A 21,102-nucleotide genomic window follows, 5' to 3' on the forward strand; every position below is an offset into this window, starting at 1 on the left:
GGTTTGATCCCTGGGTCAGGAAGATCCCCTGGAGGAGAGCATGGCAACCCACTCCAGGATTCTTGCCTGGAAAATTCTATGGACAGAGGAACATGGCAGGATACAGTCCCACGGGGGTCACAAAGAGTCAGACACGACTGAGTCACTGAACATAGATGTTATTATAGGTCTGGCTCATTGTTTTGGTGGCTACTTTGGGTTGGATGTAGGGAAGTTTCATAGTCCACCAGCCAGCTCTAGCATATTTTAACCCTCATAAATATGCCAGTGGAGAGCAGGAAAGCAAGGCCCTTGCCCTCAAAGGCTCTGCAATGCAGCATTCATCTGGCCAGGAAAATCATGAATAGATGGAGAAACTCACTGATACTGTCTCATGATATGATAAAATTTACTTATTCATTTACTTGGCTATGCCGGGTCTTAGTTGCAGCATGCAGGATGGCCTTTGCTCATGTGGGATCTTTGGTCACAATGCACAGACTCTCTCTAGTTGTGTTGCACAGGCTTCGGTAGTTGTGGCACTCAGACTTAGTCACCCTGAGGCGTGTGGGATCTTACTTCCCTGACCAGGGGTCGAACCCACGTCCCCTGCATCACAAACCAGATTCTTGACCACCGGATCATCAGGGAAATGCTGGAAGTATATAATTTAAAGTTGGAAAAGTTGGTGGCTGCATTACTCACAAGAGCCACAAGTGGAAGCTAAATGGAAATGACCACCCACTGATGAAGGGATAAGCAAAACATCGTACACTCATACAATGGAATACTGTTTAATCATAAGAGGGAATGAACTATTGACAGGCGACAACATGGAAGAACCATGAGAACACTACACTGACTGAAGGAAGCCAGACCCCACAGGTCACGAATTGTATGATTCCATTCATAGGTAGTGGTTTAGTCACTAAGTCGTGTCTGACTCTTGCAACTCCACGGACTTGCCAGCCTGCCTGGTTTCTCTGTCCATGGGATTCTCCAGGCAGGAATACTAGAGTGGGTTGCCATTTCCTTCTCCAGGCGATCTTCCCAACCCAGGGATAGAACCCTTGTCTTCTGCATTCCAGAACAGAAAAACCCAGGGAGAAGATAGACTAGCAGTTTCCAGGAATTGGGAATGCTGGGGGTGGCAATTGGGATTCCCCAATGGTGAGTGTGGGGTTTCTATTTAAGGTGATGAAAAGTTCTAAAATGAATTGTGGTGAGGGATACACAACTCTGTGAGTAAAGTGAAAACCATGAAATTGTACACTTTAAGAACAGTTGTACGTATTTAGTTTTCACTGTGCAGGGTCAGCGGTGTGCACAGCCTGTCTCTGATTACCGCCGGCAGGGGCTCGTCTTCCTTGCAGTGTCCTTCCTCACTGTGGCGACTTCTCTTGTTGCAGAGCACAGGCTCTCGAGCATGTGGGCTCCAGTAGTTTCGGCTCCCAGGCTCTCGAGTGTGGGCTCAAAAGTTGTGGCCCACAGCCTAGTTGTCCCGAGTGAGGCATGTGCAATCTTCCCGGACCAGGGGTTGAATCCGTGTCCCCTGCATTGGCAGGCAAGTTTTTAACCACTGGGCCACCAAAGAAGTCCCTGTATTATACACTTTAAAGCACTGGTCCCCAACCCTTTTGGCACCAGGGACCAGTTTTGTGGCAGACAGTTCTTCCCCAGACTAGGGATGGAGGGATAGTTTAGGGATGATTCAAGTGCATTACATTTATTTTGCACTTTATTTCTATTATTATTACATCAGTTCCACATCAGATCATCAGGCATGAGATCCTGGAGGTTGGGGATACCCTCTTTAAAGGGGTGAATTTTGTGTCATGTGAATACATATCAATAAAAATATACAAATGAATGTAATGCCAATTTCATTGCCCATTGGATTGATCAAGACATCTGGGACACAGGAGGAGAATTTTGGCTTTCTCTCCCTGCTGTTTGGGTGTACATTGGTACACAATTTTTGGAGGTGTTGAAGACAGAATTGGTGACATTTGATAAGGATCAAATGAGTGCAGTGCCCACTGACTCAGTGGTTTTTATCCTAAGAGATTTCTTCTGGGAGAATTCTTGACTACTGTGAACAAGCATGAGTATATTTGCTTGAACTATCAATCAGCTGAGTTGATTGGATTAATTCACATCTGGGTTTTTATCCTAAGGGATTTCTTCTGGGAGAATTCTTGGCTACTGTGAACAAGCATGAATATATTTACTTGAACTACCAATCAGCTCAGTTAATTTGATTAATTCATGTTGGTGAATGAGAGAATGATTAAATAATTCTTAACAACTTCGGAAATGCTAATTAACAGTTAAAAGGAAAGAGGAGTAGAACTTTTAATAACAATTGATGATTTTCAGTGTAGTTTTTGCTTTGTTTACCTGGTGGGTCTTCTTTCTGCTTGAAATAGATGTGTCTGGAACACATCTTGTTAGACTTTTTTTTTTTTGGCTCCCAAATCTAGTCTAGAAAACTTGAGGCTGATGGCTAATGTTGTGTTGCATGATTCGATGAAGGTGCAGTTTTTGACATGGAAGTAATGTCAAAAAATGAACAAAATCATACACATTGTTCATTTCTGAGGATGTATACGTTCAGCACGCAAAAGATCTATAGCATGCATCTATAATATGTTTAAATTAACAACAAAACATGGAGCAAACATGAATTATCCAGGGACTATGGCAGATGTTGGGCTTCCCGGATGGTTCAGTGGTAAAGAATCCACCTACCAGTGTGGAGACGCAGGAGATGTGGGTTCCATCCTGGGTAGGGAAGACCCCCTGGAGGAGGAAGTGGCAACGCACTCCAGTATTCTTGCCTGGAAAATCCCATGGACAGAGAAGCCTGGTGTGTTGCAGTTCACGGGGCTGCAGAGTCAGACATGACTGAGTGACTGAGCACACAGGCATGGGCAATGTTAAATATTCATCTTCTCTCTTTCTTATTGCTTAGTTATTATTACTTTTTAAATTTGAAAGCAGAAAACAAGAAAAATGTCTGGTTCTGGATCCTGCTTGGATCATGTGGGTGCCCTGCCCTCTGTTCTTCTGACCCGATTCATCCCAGGGCCGGATGGAAATCCAGAGGGCAGAGCCCGCCCAAGCACAGCTGGGGAGGGATGTAGGGAGAGAGCAAGAGCTCCTGAGGGTTCCTCCTTGGCTTCCCAGGCTACTGTCCAATTCCTAGATTCAGATGGATAGAGGGGTTGCCTGTGGCCTGGAATCTGCTTGGGCAAAAGAGAAGGAGCTGGGAAGAGAGTTAATAGAAATACGTGCTAAGAGGAAAAAAATTAGTTCATTCATTTTGATTCAATCAGAACGGAAACAATGGCTGTCTCTCCATCCATCAGTTCCTTGATCTCTTCTGCAGCCCTCTCCCTGGCAAACCCAGATTCTGATCCTCCCAGAATGGTTGCTCCATTTCTGCCTCCAGCCTCAAGGATGTTCATGGACAGGGAGACTCTCCCTGCTCTCTCCGCAATGAGGCATCACTCCGCATAAGGGATGAAAAAGAGAAAGCTGGGTTTTGAAGACAACAGTGGGGAGACAGAGATAAAATGGGAACAGAGAATTGGATCTCTGCTTTCTGGAAACTCTGGCCTGTCTTTCCGTCACTGGGGTTCCACTTTGTGTCTCCAGACACTGCTCTCTACCTCCATCTTCATTCTTGAAACACAGTCCATCCCCCATTTTTTTTTTATTGTTTATTGCAGACTCCATATTTGCCAATTTGCCAAACTCATGACCATTGAGTCAGTGATACCATCCAACTATCTCATCCTCAGTCACACCCTTCTCCTCTTGCCCTCAATCTTTTCCACCATCAGGGTATTTTCCAATGAGTCAGCTCTTCACATCATGTGGTCAAAACATTGGAGCTTCAGCATAAGTCCTTCCAATGAATATTTAGGGTTGATTTCCTTTAAGGTTGACTGGTTTGATCTCCTTGTTGTCCAAAGGACTCTCAAGAGTCTTGTCTAGCAGCACAGTTCAAAAGCATCAATTCTTTAGCACTCAGCCTTCTTTATGTCCAACTCTCACACCCATACATGACTACTGGAAAAACCATAGCTTTGACTACATGGACCTTTGTCACCAAAGTGGTGTCTCTGCTTTCTAGCTTTGTCATAGTTTTTCTTCCAAGGAGCAAATGTCTTTTAATGTCATGGCTGCAGCCACCATCTGCAGTGATTTTGGAGCCCAAGAAAATGAAATCTGTCACTGAGGTGCTTTAGTTTCTCTGCTTTCTGCCATTAAGGTAGTGTCATCTGCATATCTGCGGTTATTGATATTTCTCCTGGCAATCTTGATTCCAGCTTATGCTTCATCCAGCCCAGCACTTCACATAATGTACTCTGCATAGAAGTTAAATAAGCAGGGTTACAATATACAGCCTTGATGTACTCCTTTCCCAATTAGGAACCAGTCCATTGTTCCATGTCTGGTTGTAACTGTTGCTTCTTGACCTGCACACAGGCTTCTCAGGAGGCAGGTAAGGTGGTCTAGTATTGCCATCTCCTTACGAATTTTCCAGTTTGTTGTGAGCCACACAGTTAAAGGCTTTAGCATAGCCAGTGAAGGAGATTCCCTTGGTGCCCTTGACTCTCAGGCTCCTGGAAATCACCACCACGGACAGGGGTGAAGAGGCCCCCTTCACTCTGCCCTGCACACTGTGGGGTTGATTCCCTTGGTGTCCTTGACTCTCAGTTCAGTTCAATTCAGTCACTCAGTCGTGTCTGACTCTTTGTGACCCCATGAGCCACAGCATGCCAGGCCTTGCTGCCTATCACCAACTCCCAGAGTCTACACAAACCCATGTCCATTGAGTCAGTGATGCCATCCAACCATCTCATCCTCTGTCGTCCCCTTCTCCACTTGCCCTCAATCTTTCCAAGCATCAGGGTCTTTTCTAATGAGTCAACTCTTCGCATGAGGTGGCAAAAGTATTGGAGTTTCAGCTTCAGCTTCAATCCTACCAATGAACACCCAGGACTGATCTCCTTTAGGATGAACTGGTTGGATCTCCTTGCAGTCCAACGGACTTTCAAGAGTCTTCTCCAACACCACAGTTCAAAAGCATCAATTCTTCGGCACTCAGCCTTCTTCACAGTCCAACTCTCACATCCATACATGACCACTGGAAAAACCATAGGCTTGACTAGATGGACCTTTGTTGGCAAAGTAAAGTCTCTGCTTTTTAATATGCTATTTAGGTTGATCATAACTTTCCTTCCAAGGAGTAAGCATCTTTTAATTTCATGGCTGCAGTCACCATCTGCAGTGATTTTGGAGCCTGCAGAAATAAAGTCACCCACTGTTTCCATCTATTTGCCATGAAGTGATTGGACCAGATGCCATGATCTTAGTTTTCTGAATGTTGAGCTTTAAGCCAACTTTTCAGTAGGCGCTAAGAGAAGGCATCAGAAGACAGACAGACTGAAACCACAATCACAGACAACTAGCCAATCTGATCACAGGACCACAGCCTTGTCTAACTCAATGAAACTAAGCCATGCCATGTGGGGCCACCCAATATGATCGGGTCATGGTGGAGAGTTCTGACAGAATGTGATCCACTGGAGAAAAGAATGGCAAACCACTTCAGTATTCTTGCCTTGAGAACCCCATGAACAGTATGAAAAAACAAAGTGATAGGATACTGAAAGAGGAACTCCCCAGGTCTGTAGGTGCCCACTATGCTACTGGAGATCAGTGGAGAAGTAACTCCAGAAAGAATGATGGGATGGAGCCAAAACAAAAACAACACCCAGTTGTGGGTGTGACTGGTGATAGGAGCAAGGTCCAATGCTGTAAAGAGTAATATTGCATAAGAACTTGGAATGTTGGGTCCATGAATCAAGGCAAATTGGAAGTGGTCAAACAGGAGATGGCAAGAGTGAATGTCGACATTTTAGGAATCAGACAACTAAAATGGACTGGAATGGGTGAATTTAACTCAGATGACCATTACATCTACTACTGTGGGCAGAAATCCCTTAGAAGAAATGGAGTGGCCATCATAGTCAACAAAAGTGTCCGAAATGCGGTACTGGGATGCAATCTCAAAAATGACAGAATGATCTCTGTTCACTTCCAAGGCAAGCCATTCAATATCATGGTAATCCAAGTCTATGCCCCGACCAGTAATGCTGAAGAAGCTGAAGTTATATGGTTCTATGAAGACCTACAAGACCTTCTAGAACTAACACCCAAAAGATATGTCCTTTTCAGTATAGGGAACTGGAATGCAAAAGTAGGAAGTCAAGAAACACCTGCAGTAACAGGCAAATTTGGCCTTGGAGTGCAGAATGAAGCAGGGCAAAGGCTAATAGAGTTTTGCCAAAAGAACACACTGGTCACAGCAAATGCCCTCTTCCAACAGCACAAGAGAAGACTCTACACAAGGACATCACCAGATGGTCAACACCAAAATCAGATTGATTATATTCTTTGCAGTCAAAGATGGGGAAGCTCTATACAGTCAGCAAAAACAAGACCGGGAGCTGACTATGGCTCAGATCATGAACTCCTTGACTCTCAGGCTCCCGGGGATCAGCACCACGACAGAGGCCACCTTCACTCTGCCCTGCACACCGCGGGGCTGAGTCCCTCGGCGCCTTTGACTCTCAGGCTCCCGGGGATCAGCACCACGGACAGAGGCCACCTTCACCCTGCCCTGCACACCGCGGGGCTGAGTCCCTTGGCGCCCTTGACGCGCAGGCTCCCAAAAATCAGCAGCACGGACAGAGGCAGAGGGGCAGCCTCCTCTCTCTCTCCTCAGCTGGTGGCTTCCCCTTAACACACAGTTCTTCTCATTCTGAGCAGCCAGTATACTGGGGCAAGTGAGCTCAGTTATACTTGGGACCTGAAGCCCCCTCCCTTCACCCCACCCCACCCTTGATCCTGTGGGAAGCAACCTGTAAAGGTTTATTGGGAAAGGGGGAACAGGAGGTCGCCCAGGGCCCGGGAGACTTTGTCTCCTCTAGGCTAGGAGGCCTCGGTTACTCAGCGGACGGGGAGCTGGCCCATGTGGGTGGGGTCTGCAGGCCCCAGCTGCTCCCTGGAACAAGGACAGGAGGATGTGGGGTGTGTCTGGGTCTTCATGCTGCTTTTAGCTCCATGTCGTCCCTCAAAGCCCAGAGCGTTCCACTCTTCAGTCCCCTCTCTGCACACCTAGCACTGCCTGGACCCTGGGAGAGGGTACGTGGAGTAGACGGAGAGGCATCCCCTTATATTATCCATCTCTCCATGAAGTGGGGTCACCTGTGGCTCGCATCCCCAGGTCTCCCTTCTTTCCATGCAGCCCAGAGCTGCCCAGGGACAGGACTGAGCTGTAGGTCTAACTCCTCAGTGGGTATGGGCAGGGGACTCCTCTTCCAAGACCAGGAGCTCCAGGGGGTCGCTGGGGAGCGACAGCAGGTGGGGGGCGGTGCTCTGTGAGCTGTAGCACCTGTAGGTCCCCCCGTGGTCCAAGATCACAGCTCTCAGGGTGAAGTTGGCCCGGACGGGCGGAGCCGTGTCCTGCAGACGCAGGTGCTGGGGAGGAGCGAGCGAGCCCTCCTTGGACAGATGGAAGGTGTCTGAGCGGACCTCAGAGTGACACTGCAGGGTCACGTCCTCTCCCCGGGGCACTGAGGCCCCCGGGCGGGCGGAGAGGGAGGGTTTCCTGTGCATTCCTGGGGGAGGTCGGGGGTGATGAGCAGAGAGCCCCTCCCCACACCCCAGACCCTGAGCTGAGGGGCCTCCCTGTGAGCCCTCCCAGCTCCTCTCAGCCCGTCTGTGTGGGTCTCTTTTTTTGTCTTTGATTGTTTTTCACTTTAGTTTTGGTGGCACAGTGCTGCATGTGGGATGTTAGCTCCTTGACCAGAGATTGAACCTGTGCCCCCTGCAGTGGACAGGCAGCGTCTCAACCACTGGACAGCCAGGGAAGTCCCACGTCTGGGTCTCCTTAATCTTCATGCCTCTCACTCCTGTTTTCACATCCGCCCCCCCCCCCGCCCCCCGCCCCAGACCCCTGTCCCACCTGCGCCTCTGCTCCAGGACCCTCTCTCTGGACCCAGCACCACCAGGGCCAAGCCTGGTCCAGCGCTCTGAGCAGACAGTCAAGACCTGGGCCAGGACAGGGGCTCCTCACCCACAATCAGGATGTCCAGGGGGGTGCTGGGGGCTGACCACGCATAGGAGAGGTTGTGCCCACTGTAGCATCTGCACCGGCCCCCGTGGGTGCTGGAGAAGGAAATGGCAACCCTCTCCAGTATTCTTGCCTGGACAATTCCATGAACAGGAGAGCCTGCTCAACTACAGTCCATGGGGTCGCAGAGTGTCAGATATGGCTGAGTGACTAACGCTTTTACTTAACACTTTCCATGGGTGCTGGTCACATGACCCAGGGGAAGTTGGGGCTCAGCCACCCTCCTAGATGGAGGGGAGAGGTGAGCCCCTCATCCTTCGTCGGAGCGAATCTGCCAAAGCCAGCCTCCGAGCAATGCCAGAGGGTCAGGTTGTCTCTGGGGCGCACAAGCAAGCCAGGCTTGGGGAGAGGGAGGGCGCCCTGTACACTCCTGGGCAGAGGGGCTGTGTTAAAGGGGGACCTCCAGCCCACTGACCCTGGCTGTGGGTTGGGAGAGGAGGGGTTCACCTGAGCCCACACTCTGCTCCTCTGCCCGTGAGGAGGCTCCCACTGTGGGAGGGACCTGGCCCTCCCTCTTACCTGTCAGCACCAGGAGCAGGGGTGACTCCACTCTGACCCACTGTTCCTGCTGTGATATGCACACTGACACTGCCCAGTAATGCTCAAGCTCCTAGACTAATGGAGAAGCTGGCCTTGTTACTGGAGTCCTGTGGGGGCCGAGTAACCAGGGGGCTGGTTGGGTGGAAGCAGGAAGTCTGGTGGGGACTCACCTGATTGTACCGGTCCCACTGGTCCCAACACAGTCCTGGAAGAGAGTTTCCTGTTAGCACCATCCTCCACCACACATTGTAGGCGCTGCAGGTCTGGTGTGGGCCCATGCATGCTGGGGTCAGATCTGGGGCTGAGTGCATCCCCCTTCCCCTGGAACGTCTGTCCCCTTTAAGACTTCTGTGACCTGGGGTCTCAAAAGACCCAAGCTTGGGAGGACAGTGAGAGTCTGTGTTGTGGCACTGCCTCTCATGGTCCCTACTCTTTCAGTTCAGTTCAGTCGTTCAGTCGTGTCCAACTCTTTGCAACCCCATGGACTGCAGCACGCCAGGTTTCCCGGTCCATCACCAACTCATGGAGTTCACCCAAACTCATGCCCATTTAGTCGGTGATGCCATCCAACCAGCTCATCCTCTGTCAGCCCCTTCTCCTCCTGCCCTCAATCTTTCCCAGTATCAGGGTCTTTTCCAATGAGTCACTTCTTCACATCAGGTGACTGAAGTACTGGAGTTTCAGCTTCAGCATCAGTCCTTCCAATGAACACCCAGGACTGATCTGCTTTAAGATGGACTGCTTGGATCTCCTTGCAGTCCAAGGGACTCTCAAGAGTCTTCTCCAATACCACAGTTCAAAAGTATCAATTCATCGGCACTCAGCTTTGTTTATAGTCCAACTCTCACATCCATACATGACTACTGGAAAAACCGTAGCCTTGATTAGACAGACCTTTGTTGGCAAAGTAACATCTCTGCTTTTTAATATACTGTCTAGGTTGGTCATAACTTTCCTTCCAAAGAGTAAGTGTCTTTTAATTCCATGGCTGCAGTCACCATCTTCAGTGATTTTGGAGCCCAGAAAAATAAAGTCAGTCACTGTTTCCACTGTTTCCCCATCTATTTCCCATGAAGTGATGAAACTGGATGACTTGATCTTAGTTTTCTGAATGTTGAGCTGTAAGTTAACTTTTTAACTTCTTTCACTTTCATCAAGAGGCTCTTTAGTTCTTCACTTTCTGTCATAAGGGTGGTGTCATCTGCATATCTGAGGTTATTGATATTTCTCCCGGCAATCTTGATTCCAGCTTGTGCTTCTTCCAGCCCAGCATTTCTCGTGATGTACTCTGCATATAAGTTAAATAAGCAGGGTGACAATATACAGCCTTGATGTACTCCTTTTCCTATTTGGAACCGGTCTGTTGGTCCATGTCCAGTTCTAACTGTTGCTTCCTGACCTGCATACAGGTTTTTCAAGAGGCAGGTTGGGTGGCCTGGCATTCCCATCTCTTTCAGAATTTTCCACAGTTTGTTGTAATCTACATAGTCAACGGCTTTGATATACTCAATAAAGCAGAAATAGATGTTTTTCTGGAACTCTCTTGCTTTTTTGATGATCCAGCAGATCTTGCCAATTTGATCTCTGGTTCCTCTGCCTTTTCTAAATCCAGCTTGAACTTCTGGAAGTTCATGGTTCATGTATTGCTGAAGCCTAGCTTGGAGAATTTTGAGCATTACTTTACTAACGTGTGAGATGAGTGCAATTGTGCAGTAGTTTAAGCATTCTTTGGGATTGCCTTTCTTTGGGATTGGAATGAAAATTGACCTTTTCCAGTCCTGTGGCCACTGCTGAGTTTTCCAAATTTGCTGGCATTTTGAGTGCAGCACTTTCACAGCATCATCTTTCAGGATTAGAAATAACTCAACTGAAGTTCCATCACCTCCACTAGCTTTGTTTGTGGTGATGCTTCCTAAGGCCCACTTGACTTCACATTCCAGGATGTCTGGCTCTAGGTGAGTGATCACACTATTGTGATTATCTGGGTCATGAAGATCTCTTTTGTACAGTTCTTCTGTGTATTCTTGACACCTCTTCTTAATATCTTCTGCTTCTGTTAGGTCCATATCATTTCTGTCCTTTATTGAGCACATCTTTGCATGAAGTATTCCCTTGGTATCTCTAATTTTCTTGAAGAGATCTCTAGTCTTTCCCATTCTATTATTTTTCTCTATTTCTTTGCACTGATCACTGAAGAAGGCTTTCTTCTTTGGAACTCTGCATTCAAATGGGAATATCTTTCCTTTTCTCGTTTGCTTTTCGCTTCTCTTCTTTTCACAGCTACTTGTAAGTTCTCCTCAGACAGCCATTTTGCTTTCTTACATTTCTTTTTCTGGAGGATGGTCTTGATTCTTGCCTCCTGTACAATGTCACGGACCTCTGTCCATAGTTCTTCAGGCACTCTATCAGATCTAATCCCTTTAATCTATTTGTCACTTCCACTGTATAATTGTAAGGGATTTGATTTGTGTCATACTTGAACGGTCTAGTGGTTTTCCCTACTTTATTCTATTTAAGTCTGAATTTGGCAATAAGAGTTCATGATCTGAGCCACAGTCAGCTCCCAGTCTTGTTTTTGCTGACTGTATAGAGCTTCTCCATCTTTGGCTGCAAAGAATATAATCAATCTGATTTTGGTTTTGGCCATCTGGTGATGTCCACGTGTAAAGTCTTCTCTTGTGCTGTTGGAAGAGGGCGTTTGCTGTGACCAGTGCGTTCTCTTGGCAAAACTCTATTAGCCTTTGCCATGCTTCATTCTGTACTCCAAGGCTAAATTTGCCTGTTACTGCAGGTGTTTCTTGACTTCTTACTTTTGCATTCCAGGCCCCTATAATGAAAAGGGAATCTTTTTTTGGGTGTTAGTTTTAAGAGGTCTTGTAGGTCTTCATAGAACCATTCAACTTCATCTTCTTCAGCATTACTGGTCGGGGCATAGACTTGGATTACTGTCATATTGAATGATTTGCCCCAGTCTTTAGATGACTTAAAAAGCCCACAGGCCTAGAAGGTCAGACTGACACATGGGATGTGTGACAAGGTCCAGCCTCTATGTTACATGTTGCAAGTTCCTCATTGGTTGCCTCAGAGGAAGGAAAACAGCCCCAGCCCCACCCAGGCCTGACTCCACCCTCCCTGCAGGATGGGGCTCAGCAGACAGCAGGCTCTGGAACTTTCCAGACCATATGTGAGTCTCACTAGACCCCACACACTCCGCCTACACCTCGTGCCAAATCCAAACCAAGAGAGTGACAGGAAGATGAGATGCAGGGCAGGGCCTAGGAGCACCCCTAATTTGGTTCAAATTGTTTCATTTTCTTTCTTTCTTTTTTTTTTTTTTTGCTGTAAAAAGCTTTATTGTTTCCATTTGGTCCAAAGCTTGGGAGAGGGCTCCAGGGTGGTCTACAAGCTAGCTGCCTCATGGCTGCAGAGAGGCTTCAGGAAGAAGCCGTGACACCAGAGGGTCTCCTCAAAGACCACTGGGATGAGGTGGGAAATGTCCAGTTTTCCCAGTACCACTAACTGAAAATATTGTTTTTTCTCTATTGTATATCCTTGCCTCCTTTGTTGAAGATTTTTTTGACAACAGGTGTGTGGATTTATTTCTAGATTCACTGTTTTGTCCCAGCGACATGTCTGTTTTTGTGCCAATACCATGCTGTTTTGATTACTGTAGCTTTGTAGTATTGTCTCAAGTCCAGGAGGGTTATGTCTCCTGCTTTTTCCTCAGCAATTGCTTTGGCAATTTTGAGTCTTTTGTTGTTCCATGTAAGTTTTAGCATTATTTGTTCTAGTTCGGTTTTTTAAAATGCCATGGGTAACTGGATAGAGATTGCATTATATCTATAGATTACTTTGGGTTATATGGCCATTTTAACTACATTGATTCTTCCAATTCAAGAGTAAGGGATATCTTTCCATTTCTTTGAATCATATTCAGTTTCCTTTATTAATGTTTTATAGTTTTCAATGTATAAGTCTTTCACCTCCTTTGTCAAATTTATTATTACCTATTTTATTATTTTTTATGCACTTTTTAAAGGGGTTGATTTTTTTTTTACTTTCTCTTTCTGATATTTCATTGCTAATGTAAAGAAATGCAACATATTTCTGTATGTTAGTCATATATCCTAATACCTCTTTGAATTCATTTATCAGTTCTAATATTTTTGTTTGGAGTCTTCAGGGTTTTCATGATATATAGAGTATCATGTCATCTGCATATAATGATATATAAGACCCACTGAAATGTTGTGAAGTAATTGGCCTCCAACTAATAAAATAAAATTTTTAAAAAATGATATATAAGTCCAAGTCACAGCAATTAGATAAGAAAAAAGAAATAAAAGATATCCAAATTGGGATGAGATTTCCAGTGCTATGTTGAATAAAAGTGGTGGTCATCCTTGACTTGTTCCAGGAATTAGTGGGAATATTTTCAGCTTTTCACCATTGAGTATTACATTGGTTGTGAGTTTGTCATAAATAATTTTTCCCTCTTTACCTGCTTTGGAAAGAGTTTTTATCATGAATGGATGTTGAATTTTATCAACTGCTTTTTCTGCATCTGTTGAGACAATCATGTTGTTTTTGTCTTTTGTTGTTGTGGTATATCACATTGATTTGTGTCTGTTAAACCACTCTTGTGACCCTGCGACGAATCCAACTTGATCATGGTGTATGATCCTTTTAATGTGTTGTTGAATTCAGTTTGCTAATATTTTGTTAAGGGTTTTTGCATCTATATTCATCAATGATAGAAGTGAAGTGAAATTTACTCAGTCGTGTCCGACTCTTTGCAATCCCATGGACTATATAGTCCATGGAATTCTCCAGGCCAGAATACTGGAGTGGGTAGCCTTGGCCTGTAATTTCTTTCTTTGCCTTAGGTTTTTCTGGTTTTGGTTTCAAGGTGACAGTGGTTTCATAGAATGACTTTGGGGGCTGTTTCCTCCTCTTCAACTTCTGAAAGAGTTTAAGAAGTATCAGTATAAATTCTTCTTTGTTTGGTAGAATTCCTCTATGAAGCTATCCAGTTCTGGACTTTTGTTTGCAAGAAGGTTTTATTTTTAATATGATAGATTCTATTTCACTTCTAGTGACCACCCTTTTCATGTTACCCATGTCTTCTTGATTGAGTTTTGGCAGGCTGTATGTCTCTAGAGACTTGTCCACTTCTTCCAGGTTGTCCAATTTGTTTCTCTTCATATTCTCTTATGACTTTTTGTATTTCTGTGGTATCAGCTGTTATTTCTCTTCTCTCATTTCTTACTTTGTTTATTTGGGTCTCTTGTTGTCACCTTTTGAATTTGATGTGATGGAATATGCTCCTATAGTTTTATTTCACTTATTCACCATCATGCTTGAAAATTGAACTGTGTTACTGTAGCAGTTTAACTTTGTGAATTTTTCTGTCATATAAAATTTTGTCATATATATATATACATTCATATAATGATTCATTTTTCATGGGATTGATTTCTATAATTTTTTTCTAATGTGAGCAACCCATCTCTCTGTCCATATGCTCCTGCTTGTACCCTCGTGGTTATGCACACATTTTCCTCTGGGTTATATAACTGTGGACCAGAGGTGGGCCTCTTCCTTTCAGCTGATAATTGTTACTGACTCTCCAAATTGGCTGGAGTAGTTAGTACACCTCCTGGTGATGAGCCAGGATTCAGCAGACTCAGCATTTTCTCCTACAATTGTTTCCTCTTCCCTCATTTTATCTTTCCCTCTCCAATAGATGAACTAGGATATTTTGGCGTCTGGTTTCATGGAAACTGGGGCAAAAACTAAAGTGGAAATGATCTGACCATGATGTTTAATATGAAGGACCCATCTGTACACGTGGGGGTCATCAGTGAGGGGCCCGCTGGATCAGACTTAGCTTCTTTGAGAAAGTCAGTCTGCTCCTTACTTCCCAGGCTGCCTTCAGCACATTCACCTAAGCACCTTGAGGTTGGCCACGAAGAGAGTATTTATACTGAAGAAACAGACAAACACCACAATCCGGGCTTTTTACAAAATGGATGTATTGCTAACACCAGTTAGCAGCGCAACACCTGACTGTCTCTTCAAACGACAAGGTGTTCATTCACACTGACGGCGGCTGGAGAAACGACACCGGTGTCATCTGACGAGGAGAGCAGGGTATGAGGGGTCCAGAGGGGGGTTCAGGGAAGAGTTCTGGATCCATCTGTTCCAAACGGGGCCCCACTTTCACCCATTTATTCAGTTACTTTAACGACGTTCTGTTTCTGAGAAGGGGTGGAGGTCATTGCGCACAGCAGAGACGGCGGGCACGAACAGTGAGGCTCACGTCCTCCAGGAGAGAGGACCCGCCCCTGCCACTGGGATGCGCCTCGGGCTGGGGGTGGGAAGAGCCAGGAGTCGGGGCGTCCGCCCCGGAGGCAGGGGCCCCCGTGAGCGGAGGCCGAGCCCCCAGCCTCCCTGGGGACGCCCGAGCCTCCTCCCATCCCCGCGGCGCGTCTCTCCCCCGGGATCTCTGCAGACAGCGCACCCAGCACGCGCGGCAGAGGATCTTTCCGGAAACTCCCGGGCCGGAAGCTCGCGTCCTCGGCTCCGGCGCTCTAGGTGGTGCCGGGGGCCTCCAGTGCTCAGCTCCGGGCCGCGTCTCGGGCTTCTTTGCGGTCGTGCCGAGCCTGATAGAGCAGGACCCCGAGCAGCACCAGGACCGAGGCCGCGAGGCCCATCCGGATGAGATTCTGCACCGTGTAGTCTGGGGTGAGGGCGCACGGGTCAGCGCCGGCCCGTCACCTGGAACTGGGGTGTGCGCCCAGGTCACCCGCCTCCCGAGAGAGGACGTGGCCCCGAGCCCAGCCCTGTAACAGACTTTGTCTTACTCACCACTCTTCGGGTCTGGCTTGTTTTGGGGTGGGCTGATGCTGTCAGCTGCTCCTGAGAAGCATGAAGTGAGTGGTGTGGGTGAGGAGTTGGGGTGACCCTTCTCTCGGTTCTTACTTTCCTGGTGGAGCTCCCATCGCCATGCGCCCTCATGTTGACTGTCTCAGGCATTTCTGAGGACAGGACTCTGAGCTCAGACAGGACAGTGTCCGGCCCCTCACCTGAGACCAGAAGCTCTAGGGGGTCACTAGAGTGTGACGGCTCTGGCCACCATGGACCCACCACCCCCTCCCTCACTGACCACTCTGGGGGTCTCCCTCCTGGGAGAAAGGAGCTGATCCTCCGAGCTCCTGGGGGTCAGGACAGGGGCTGCCCTCCCCCAGCTGGGCCCCAGCATCTCCCTCTGCATGACCCCCACCCTTCATCCACGCTTCACCCCCGGGAGCCCCGCGGTCCCCCGGGACACCAGCTGAGCCAGGGCCTGTCTGCTCACTCCTTGGGGGCCGCGGGCTCTGCTAGCCCCTCTCTTGTGCTCCCTCTGGGCGAGGGGCCACGAGGACTGGAGACCAGAGGAGGATGGGCCCGGGGGCGCTGGCCTTGAGTCCTGCTGGTCGGTCCCGAGGCCTCTCTAGCTCTGCTCCATCACCAGGAGCGGGTCTGGACGCCCGGGATGAGGGCGAGGACGGGCAGGGAAGGGAGGCCTCTGGCTCTTTGCTGCCCCCTCAGGGTTGATCCCCCCTTCTGTGACCCCCCACGCCCACTCAGCCCAGAGCTGCCCTGGGAACAGGGCCCTGGCCTGCCCCGGAGGACACAGAGGACCAGGGCTGGGCCCTCACCCGAGACCAGGAGCTCCAGGGGGTCGCTGGGGAGCGACAGCAGGTGGGGGGCGGTGCTCTGTGAGCTGTAGCACCTGTAGGTCCCCCCGTGGGCCGAGGTCACAGCTCTCAGGGTGAAGTTGGCCCGGACGGGCGGAGCCGTGTCCTGCAGACGCAAGTGCTGGGGAGGAGCGAGCGAGCCCTCCTTGGACAGATGGAAGGTGTCTGAGCGGACCTCAGAGTGACACTGCAGGGTCACGTCCTCTCCCCGGGGCACTGAGGCCCCTGGGCGGGCGGAGAGGGAGGGTTTCCTGTGCATTCCTGGGGGAGGTCAGGGTGATGAGCAGAGAGCCCCTCCCCACACCCCGGACCCTGAGCTGAGGGGCCTCCCTGTGGGCCCTCCCAGCTCCTCTCAGCCCGTCTGTGTGGGTCTCCTTAATCGTCGTGCCTCTCACTCCTGTTTTCACGTTCCCCCCCTAGACCCCTGCCCCACCTGGCCTCTGCTCCAGGACCCTCTCCCTGGACCCGTCACCACCAGGGCCAACCCTGGTCCAGCACCCTGAGCAGACAGTCGGGACCTGGGCCGGGACAGGGGCTCCTCACCCGCGACCAGGATGTCCAGGGGGGCGCTGGGGGCCGACCACGCGTGGGAGACGTTGTGCCCGCTGTAGCATCTGTACCGGCCCCCGTGGGCGCGGCTCACGCGGCCCAGGGGGAAGTCGGGGCTCTGCTGCCCTTCTAGGCGGCGGAGCGGGCTGAGCCGCTCATCCTTGGTTAGAGCGAAGCTGCCAAAGCCGGCCTCTGAACCACACCGGAGGGTCAGGTTGTCTCCGGGGAGCACGAGCGAGCCGGGCTGGGCGGAGAGGGAGGGCGCCCTGGACAGGCCTGCAGATGGGGCGGAGGCTCGCGGCTGCACGCCCACACTGCACCTGGGGCTGCGGAGACAGCTCTCCCTGCTCCCTCCCGAGGCTCCCGCCCGCGTCCTGCCCCAGGAGCCCAGTGTCCCTGCCCCCATCTCCCCCAGGGCTCATGGGCACAAGGCTTAGGTCAGGGCTCTGTCTCGGAAATAGAGGGGCCTGGGGCCTCACCTGTGACCTGGAGATGCAGAGGGTCACTGGGTCGTGACCACAGATAGGGCACGGCGCTGGGAGCATCATAGCACCTGTAGGTCCCCCCGTGGGAGCTGGTCACGGGGCCCACAGGGAACACAGCCTCTTCCCGCCCTTGGTTCCTGTAGTTCCTCGACGTCTGGTATCGGGGCAGGTCAGCGCCTCCCTCCTTCAGCAGGTGCAGCGTGCCCGCTGCATACTGTGAACTGCACGTGAGGGACACGCTGCCTCCTGCGGCCACCACGGGGCTGGGCTGGGCGGGCAGGGAGGGAGCCCTGTACACTCCTGGGGGCGAGGGGTGTGTTAAGGGGGGACCTCCACCCCAGTGACCCCAGGTGTGGGCCGGGAGGGCAGGGGCCCCCCGAGCCCACACTCTGCTCCTCTGCCCGTGAGCATGCTCCCAGGGTGGGAGGGACCCACCCACCCCTCCCTCTTACCTGTCACCACCAGGGGCAGGGGGTCACTCCAGCCTGACCAGCGGTTCCTGCTACGATACGCACACTGATACTGCCCGGCGTCACTTGAGCTCAAGGATCGGAAGTGGAACCCGGCCTTGTTCCTGGAGCCCTGAGGGGCCTGAGCCTGCCAGGATCCAGAGCCGCTCTCTTTATACAGACGGTAGACATCTGCCAGCAGAGACCCCTGACACCAGATGGTCACTGGGCTCCCCTGGATGACCAAGATGCCTGGGTCAGCCCAGATGGAGGGTTTGGGGAGAACCTCTGGAAAGGAATCAGACCTGAGGAGTCAGGGCGCTTTCTCCCCCAGGTTCCCCAGCTGTCACCCGCCCCTCCCAGACAGGCCACCAGCGGCCCCGGCCCGCTGTGCTCCCCAGTGACCAGGGGTGGTGGGTGGAAGCAGGAGGTCTGGGGGCTCACCTGGCTGTCCCTGGTTCCCCGGGCCCCAGCACAGCCCTGGAAGAGAGTTCCCTGTGAGCACCCAGCTCCACCACACGTCCTGGACGCTCCAGGTCTGCTCTGCGTCCTGAGGGCTGGAGTCAGATCCAGGCTGAGGACATTCCCCTCTCCCCCAAGAAAGTCTGTCCCCACCAAGCCTCCTGCATCCTAGGGCCTCTCAGGGACCAGATGTGGGAGGAGGGGGTCCCCACACTCTCCCTTCCCCAAAGCTCACCAAGGCAGAGAAGGGCGGTGAAGGTCAAGGTCGTGGTGCCGCCTCTCATGGTCCCCAGCAGAGCAGGTGACTTACAGAGAGCTCAGAGCCCGCAGGCCGGACAGAAGCACTGGGCGTGAAGGTCCAGGCTCGGTGGTGCACGTCACCCAGAAAGAGGAAGAGCCCCACCCCGCTCACTCTGCTCGCCCTGCCCCATGGAGCCCAGCAGACGGCAGGCTCAGGAGCCTTCCAGAGCACGTGGGAGTCTCACCAGACTCCACCCCAAAACCCAGAGAGTAACATGGTCTCCGGACAGGAGGCTGAGACGCAGGGCGGGACCTAGCTCAACATTGGTTCCATCTTTTTTTTTTTTTTGGAAAACGTTTTATTGTTTCCATTTGGTCCAAGGCTTGGAAGATGGCTCCATAGCGGTTAAGAAGCTGCCTCTTGGTTGCAGAGAGAAGCTTCCCGGCGGACGCCCTGACCCCAGAGGGGCTCCTCAAAGGCCACTGGGCTCCAGAGGCTCCTAGCGGTGCTTTGGAGGCTGAACCTTTGCAGGAGAAAGCTGTCCAGCCCCACCCAGGACCAGCCGGCCTGCAGAGGCTGGTCAGGTGGGTGCCCATCGTCATGATGAGTTTCACCTGCTTGCCCAGGACGTGGCTACAGAAGTCACAGAGGTGGAATCGGGCGGCGAGGACCCGGGGCCTGCGGGTCCATGAAGGCCTGGCTCAGGTTCTTCTCCGGGAGCAGGGCGGCCCTACGGCGTCCGGGATCTGACTCCCTCGTCCTGTCCTGGACGGACGTCCTGGAAGAGCGGGCGGCCGCAGCGCTGGCTTTGCAGGTCCCATGGAGCTCGGCGCCCCTCCCGCCCCCCGTTTCTCCCCCGATCCTCGGGGAGATGGCCCACCCTCCAGAGCCGCCTGGTCCTAGTGGTCGGAGAAGCCCAGAGAGAGGTCAGGGCGGCAGGCCGGAGGCGGCATGTGGACCGGGAGGCCGGGGCGCCTCCACCTGCGGGAATAAGTCTCAGGAATCTGGGAGCTCATGGGTGGCCGGCGACAAGAAGCCAAGCTCTGCAAATGACGTTGGCTGGTCCCGGGGGCCGAGGACAGGAGTGGTTGGTTCCAAGGTTGCCACTGGAAAAATGGTTGGAGGGTGGGCGGAGGCTGGAGGAAGGGGCGTCCCTGGGCCTGTTCTGTCCGAGCACCCTGGAAGGAGACACATCTGCGGTGCTGCCCAGCGCTCTGCTTTTGGTTCCAGTTCTGATTCTGCTTTTCATGGGAATGGTGTGACCTTGAGTCGCTTCCCTTTTCTAAGACTCTGAAAATGCAGAGTTCCTCCCTCCCTTCCACCATCCAGGCAGTCAGCCAGTGTTTGCTGAGCAGTTACTATGTCCAGACTTGAGATTCTTTGGTGAAACTGCCCAGTCCCTTCCCTGGACTCGGGGGCTTCTGATGATGATAACTGACAGTGTGCACCTTTAGACGGTGAATACGTTGGCTCTGGTTTCGGTTGGTTGTAGAGAAGCGGAACCACAGGGCAGCGAGACCCAGGAACTGGTGGAGGTCCAGGAAGCTCGTGACGGTGCGTGGGGGCTTCCTGGAGAAGGAGAGACCCAGACTGCTAGTGGCAGCCAGGAGTGGCAAGGGGCCGGGAAGGGGACTGGGTTTTTCTAAGAACTGGAGTCACCAGATGCTGCGCCCTGACACACGGGGCCTCATGCTCCCTGCCAGTGAGCCAGGATTACACCCCTGAGGCAGTAGGCTCATTTTCAGGAAAGGAAGGTGTGGACACACAGCTGTTACTGAGATGGTCACCATCCTGCAGCGCCTGGACTCTGGGAGGATGGTGATGGCGATAAACAGCGATACAGCGACAGTGTCAAGTCGGCCGGTAGGTGAAGAGTGGGTCAGTATCTAAGAGGTTTATGAGGTTTTCTCACGTAAGCCATCCACAAATCCTAGAACAAAACATATGCACAGTTAAATGGGATGTGTCAGGAAGACTTGCTTGTCATTATCATGGTTTAGAAGAAGTCTTGTCGGAAATCAACTGGTCATGTGAATAGGTTTATATGTTGGCATTCCAAGCATCAGTGCGTCTCTTCTCAAGCCAGCACTACTCTGTTTGATTACTGGAACTTTCCAGTAAGTGTTGAAATCAGAAAGTGGGCAGTTTCCAACTTTGTTCTTATTTTTCCAGATTGCTTGGCTACTGTGGGTCTTTCTCAATGACCTTGACTTCAGAGAAATGACTTTCTTCTTTCTGCAGAAATAGCCTTTGGGATTCAGACAGAGATTGAATTAATTCTGCAGGATGCCTTGAGAGTATTGTCCTCTTTACAACATTAATCTTCCACACTACCATCCTGGAGTGTCTTCCCATCAATCCAGCTCTTTTCAGATGTTCCTCATCAGATGAAAAAGAACTACAGTGTATAATTATTGCACCTCCTTCCATAAAGTCATTCCTA

The 21,102-nt window shown here is 50.6% G+C and overlaps 1 protein-coding gene across 1 annotated transcript; it reads right to left on the reverse strand.

The window, feature by feature from the left end:
- Positions 1 to 15,351: 15,351 nt before the first annotated feature.
- LOC136157690 (leukocyte immunoglobulin-like receptor subfamily A member 6) lies at positions 15,352 to 18,702 on the reverse strand. Its single transcript, XM_065919495.1, has 6 exons — positions 18,654 to 18,702; positions 17,960 to 18,244; positions 17,502 to 17,807; positions 17,017 to 17,298; positions 16,435 to 16,734; positions 15,352 to 15,473 (listed from the first exon to the last, which is right to left on the reverse strand). The coding sequence occupies exons 1-6, from the start codon at positions 18,700 to 18,702 to the stop codon at positions 15,352 to 15,354; spliced, it is 1,344 nt and encodes a 447-aa protein (XP_065775567.1).
- Positions 18,703 to 21,102: the final 2,400 nt, after the last annotated feature.

This window comes from Muntiacus reevesi, chromosome 2, assembly GCF_963930625.1.
Source record: "Muntiacus reevesi chromosome 2, mMunRee1.1, whole genome shotgun sequence".
Classification (NCBI taxonomy): Eukaryota; Metazoa; Chordata; class Mammalia; order Artiodactyla; family Cervidae; genus Muntiacus; species Muntiacus reevesi.

Excerpts from the sequence above, each read along its gene's own strand:
- LOC136157690 (XM_065919495.1), bottom strand. The coding sequence starts at position 18,702 with ATGAGAGGCGGCACCACGACCTTGACCTTCACCGCCCTTCTCTGCCTT. Across the intron at positions 17,299-17,501 it reads TCTGCATCTCCAGGTCACAG|GCCTGTCCAGGGCGCCCTCC; the intron begins GTGAGGCCCCAG and ends CCCCATCTGCAG. Across the intron at positions 15,474-16,434 it reads CCTGGAGCTCCTGGTCTCGG|ACTACACGGTGCAGAATCTC; the intron begins GTGAGGGCCCAG and ends CCCTCACCCCAG.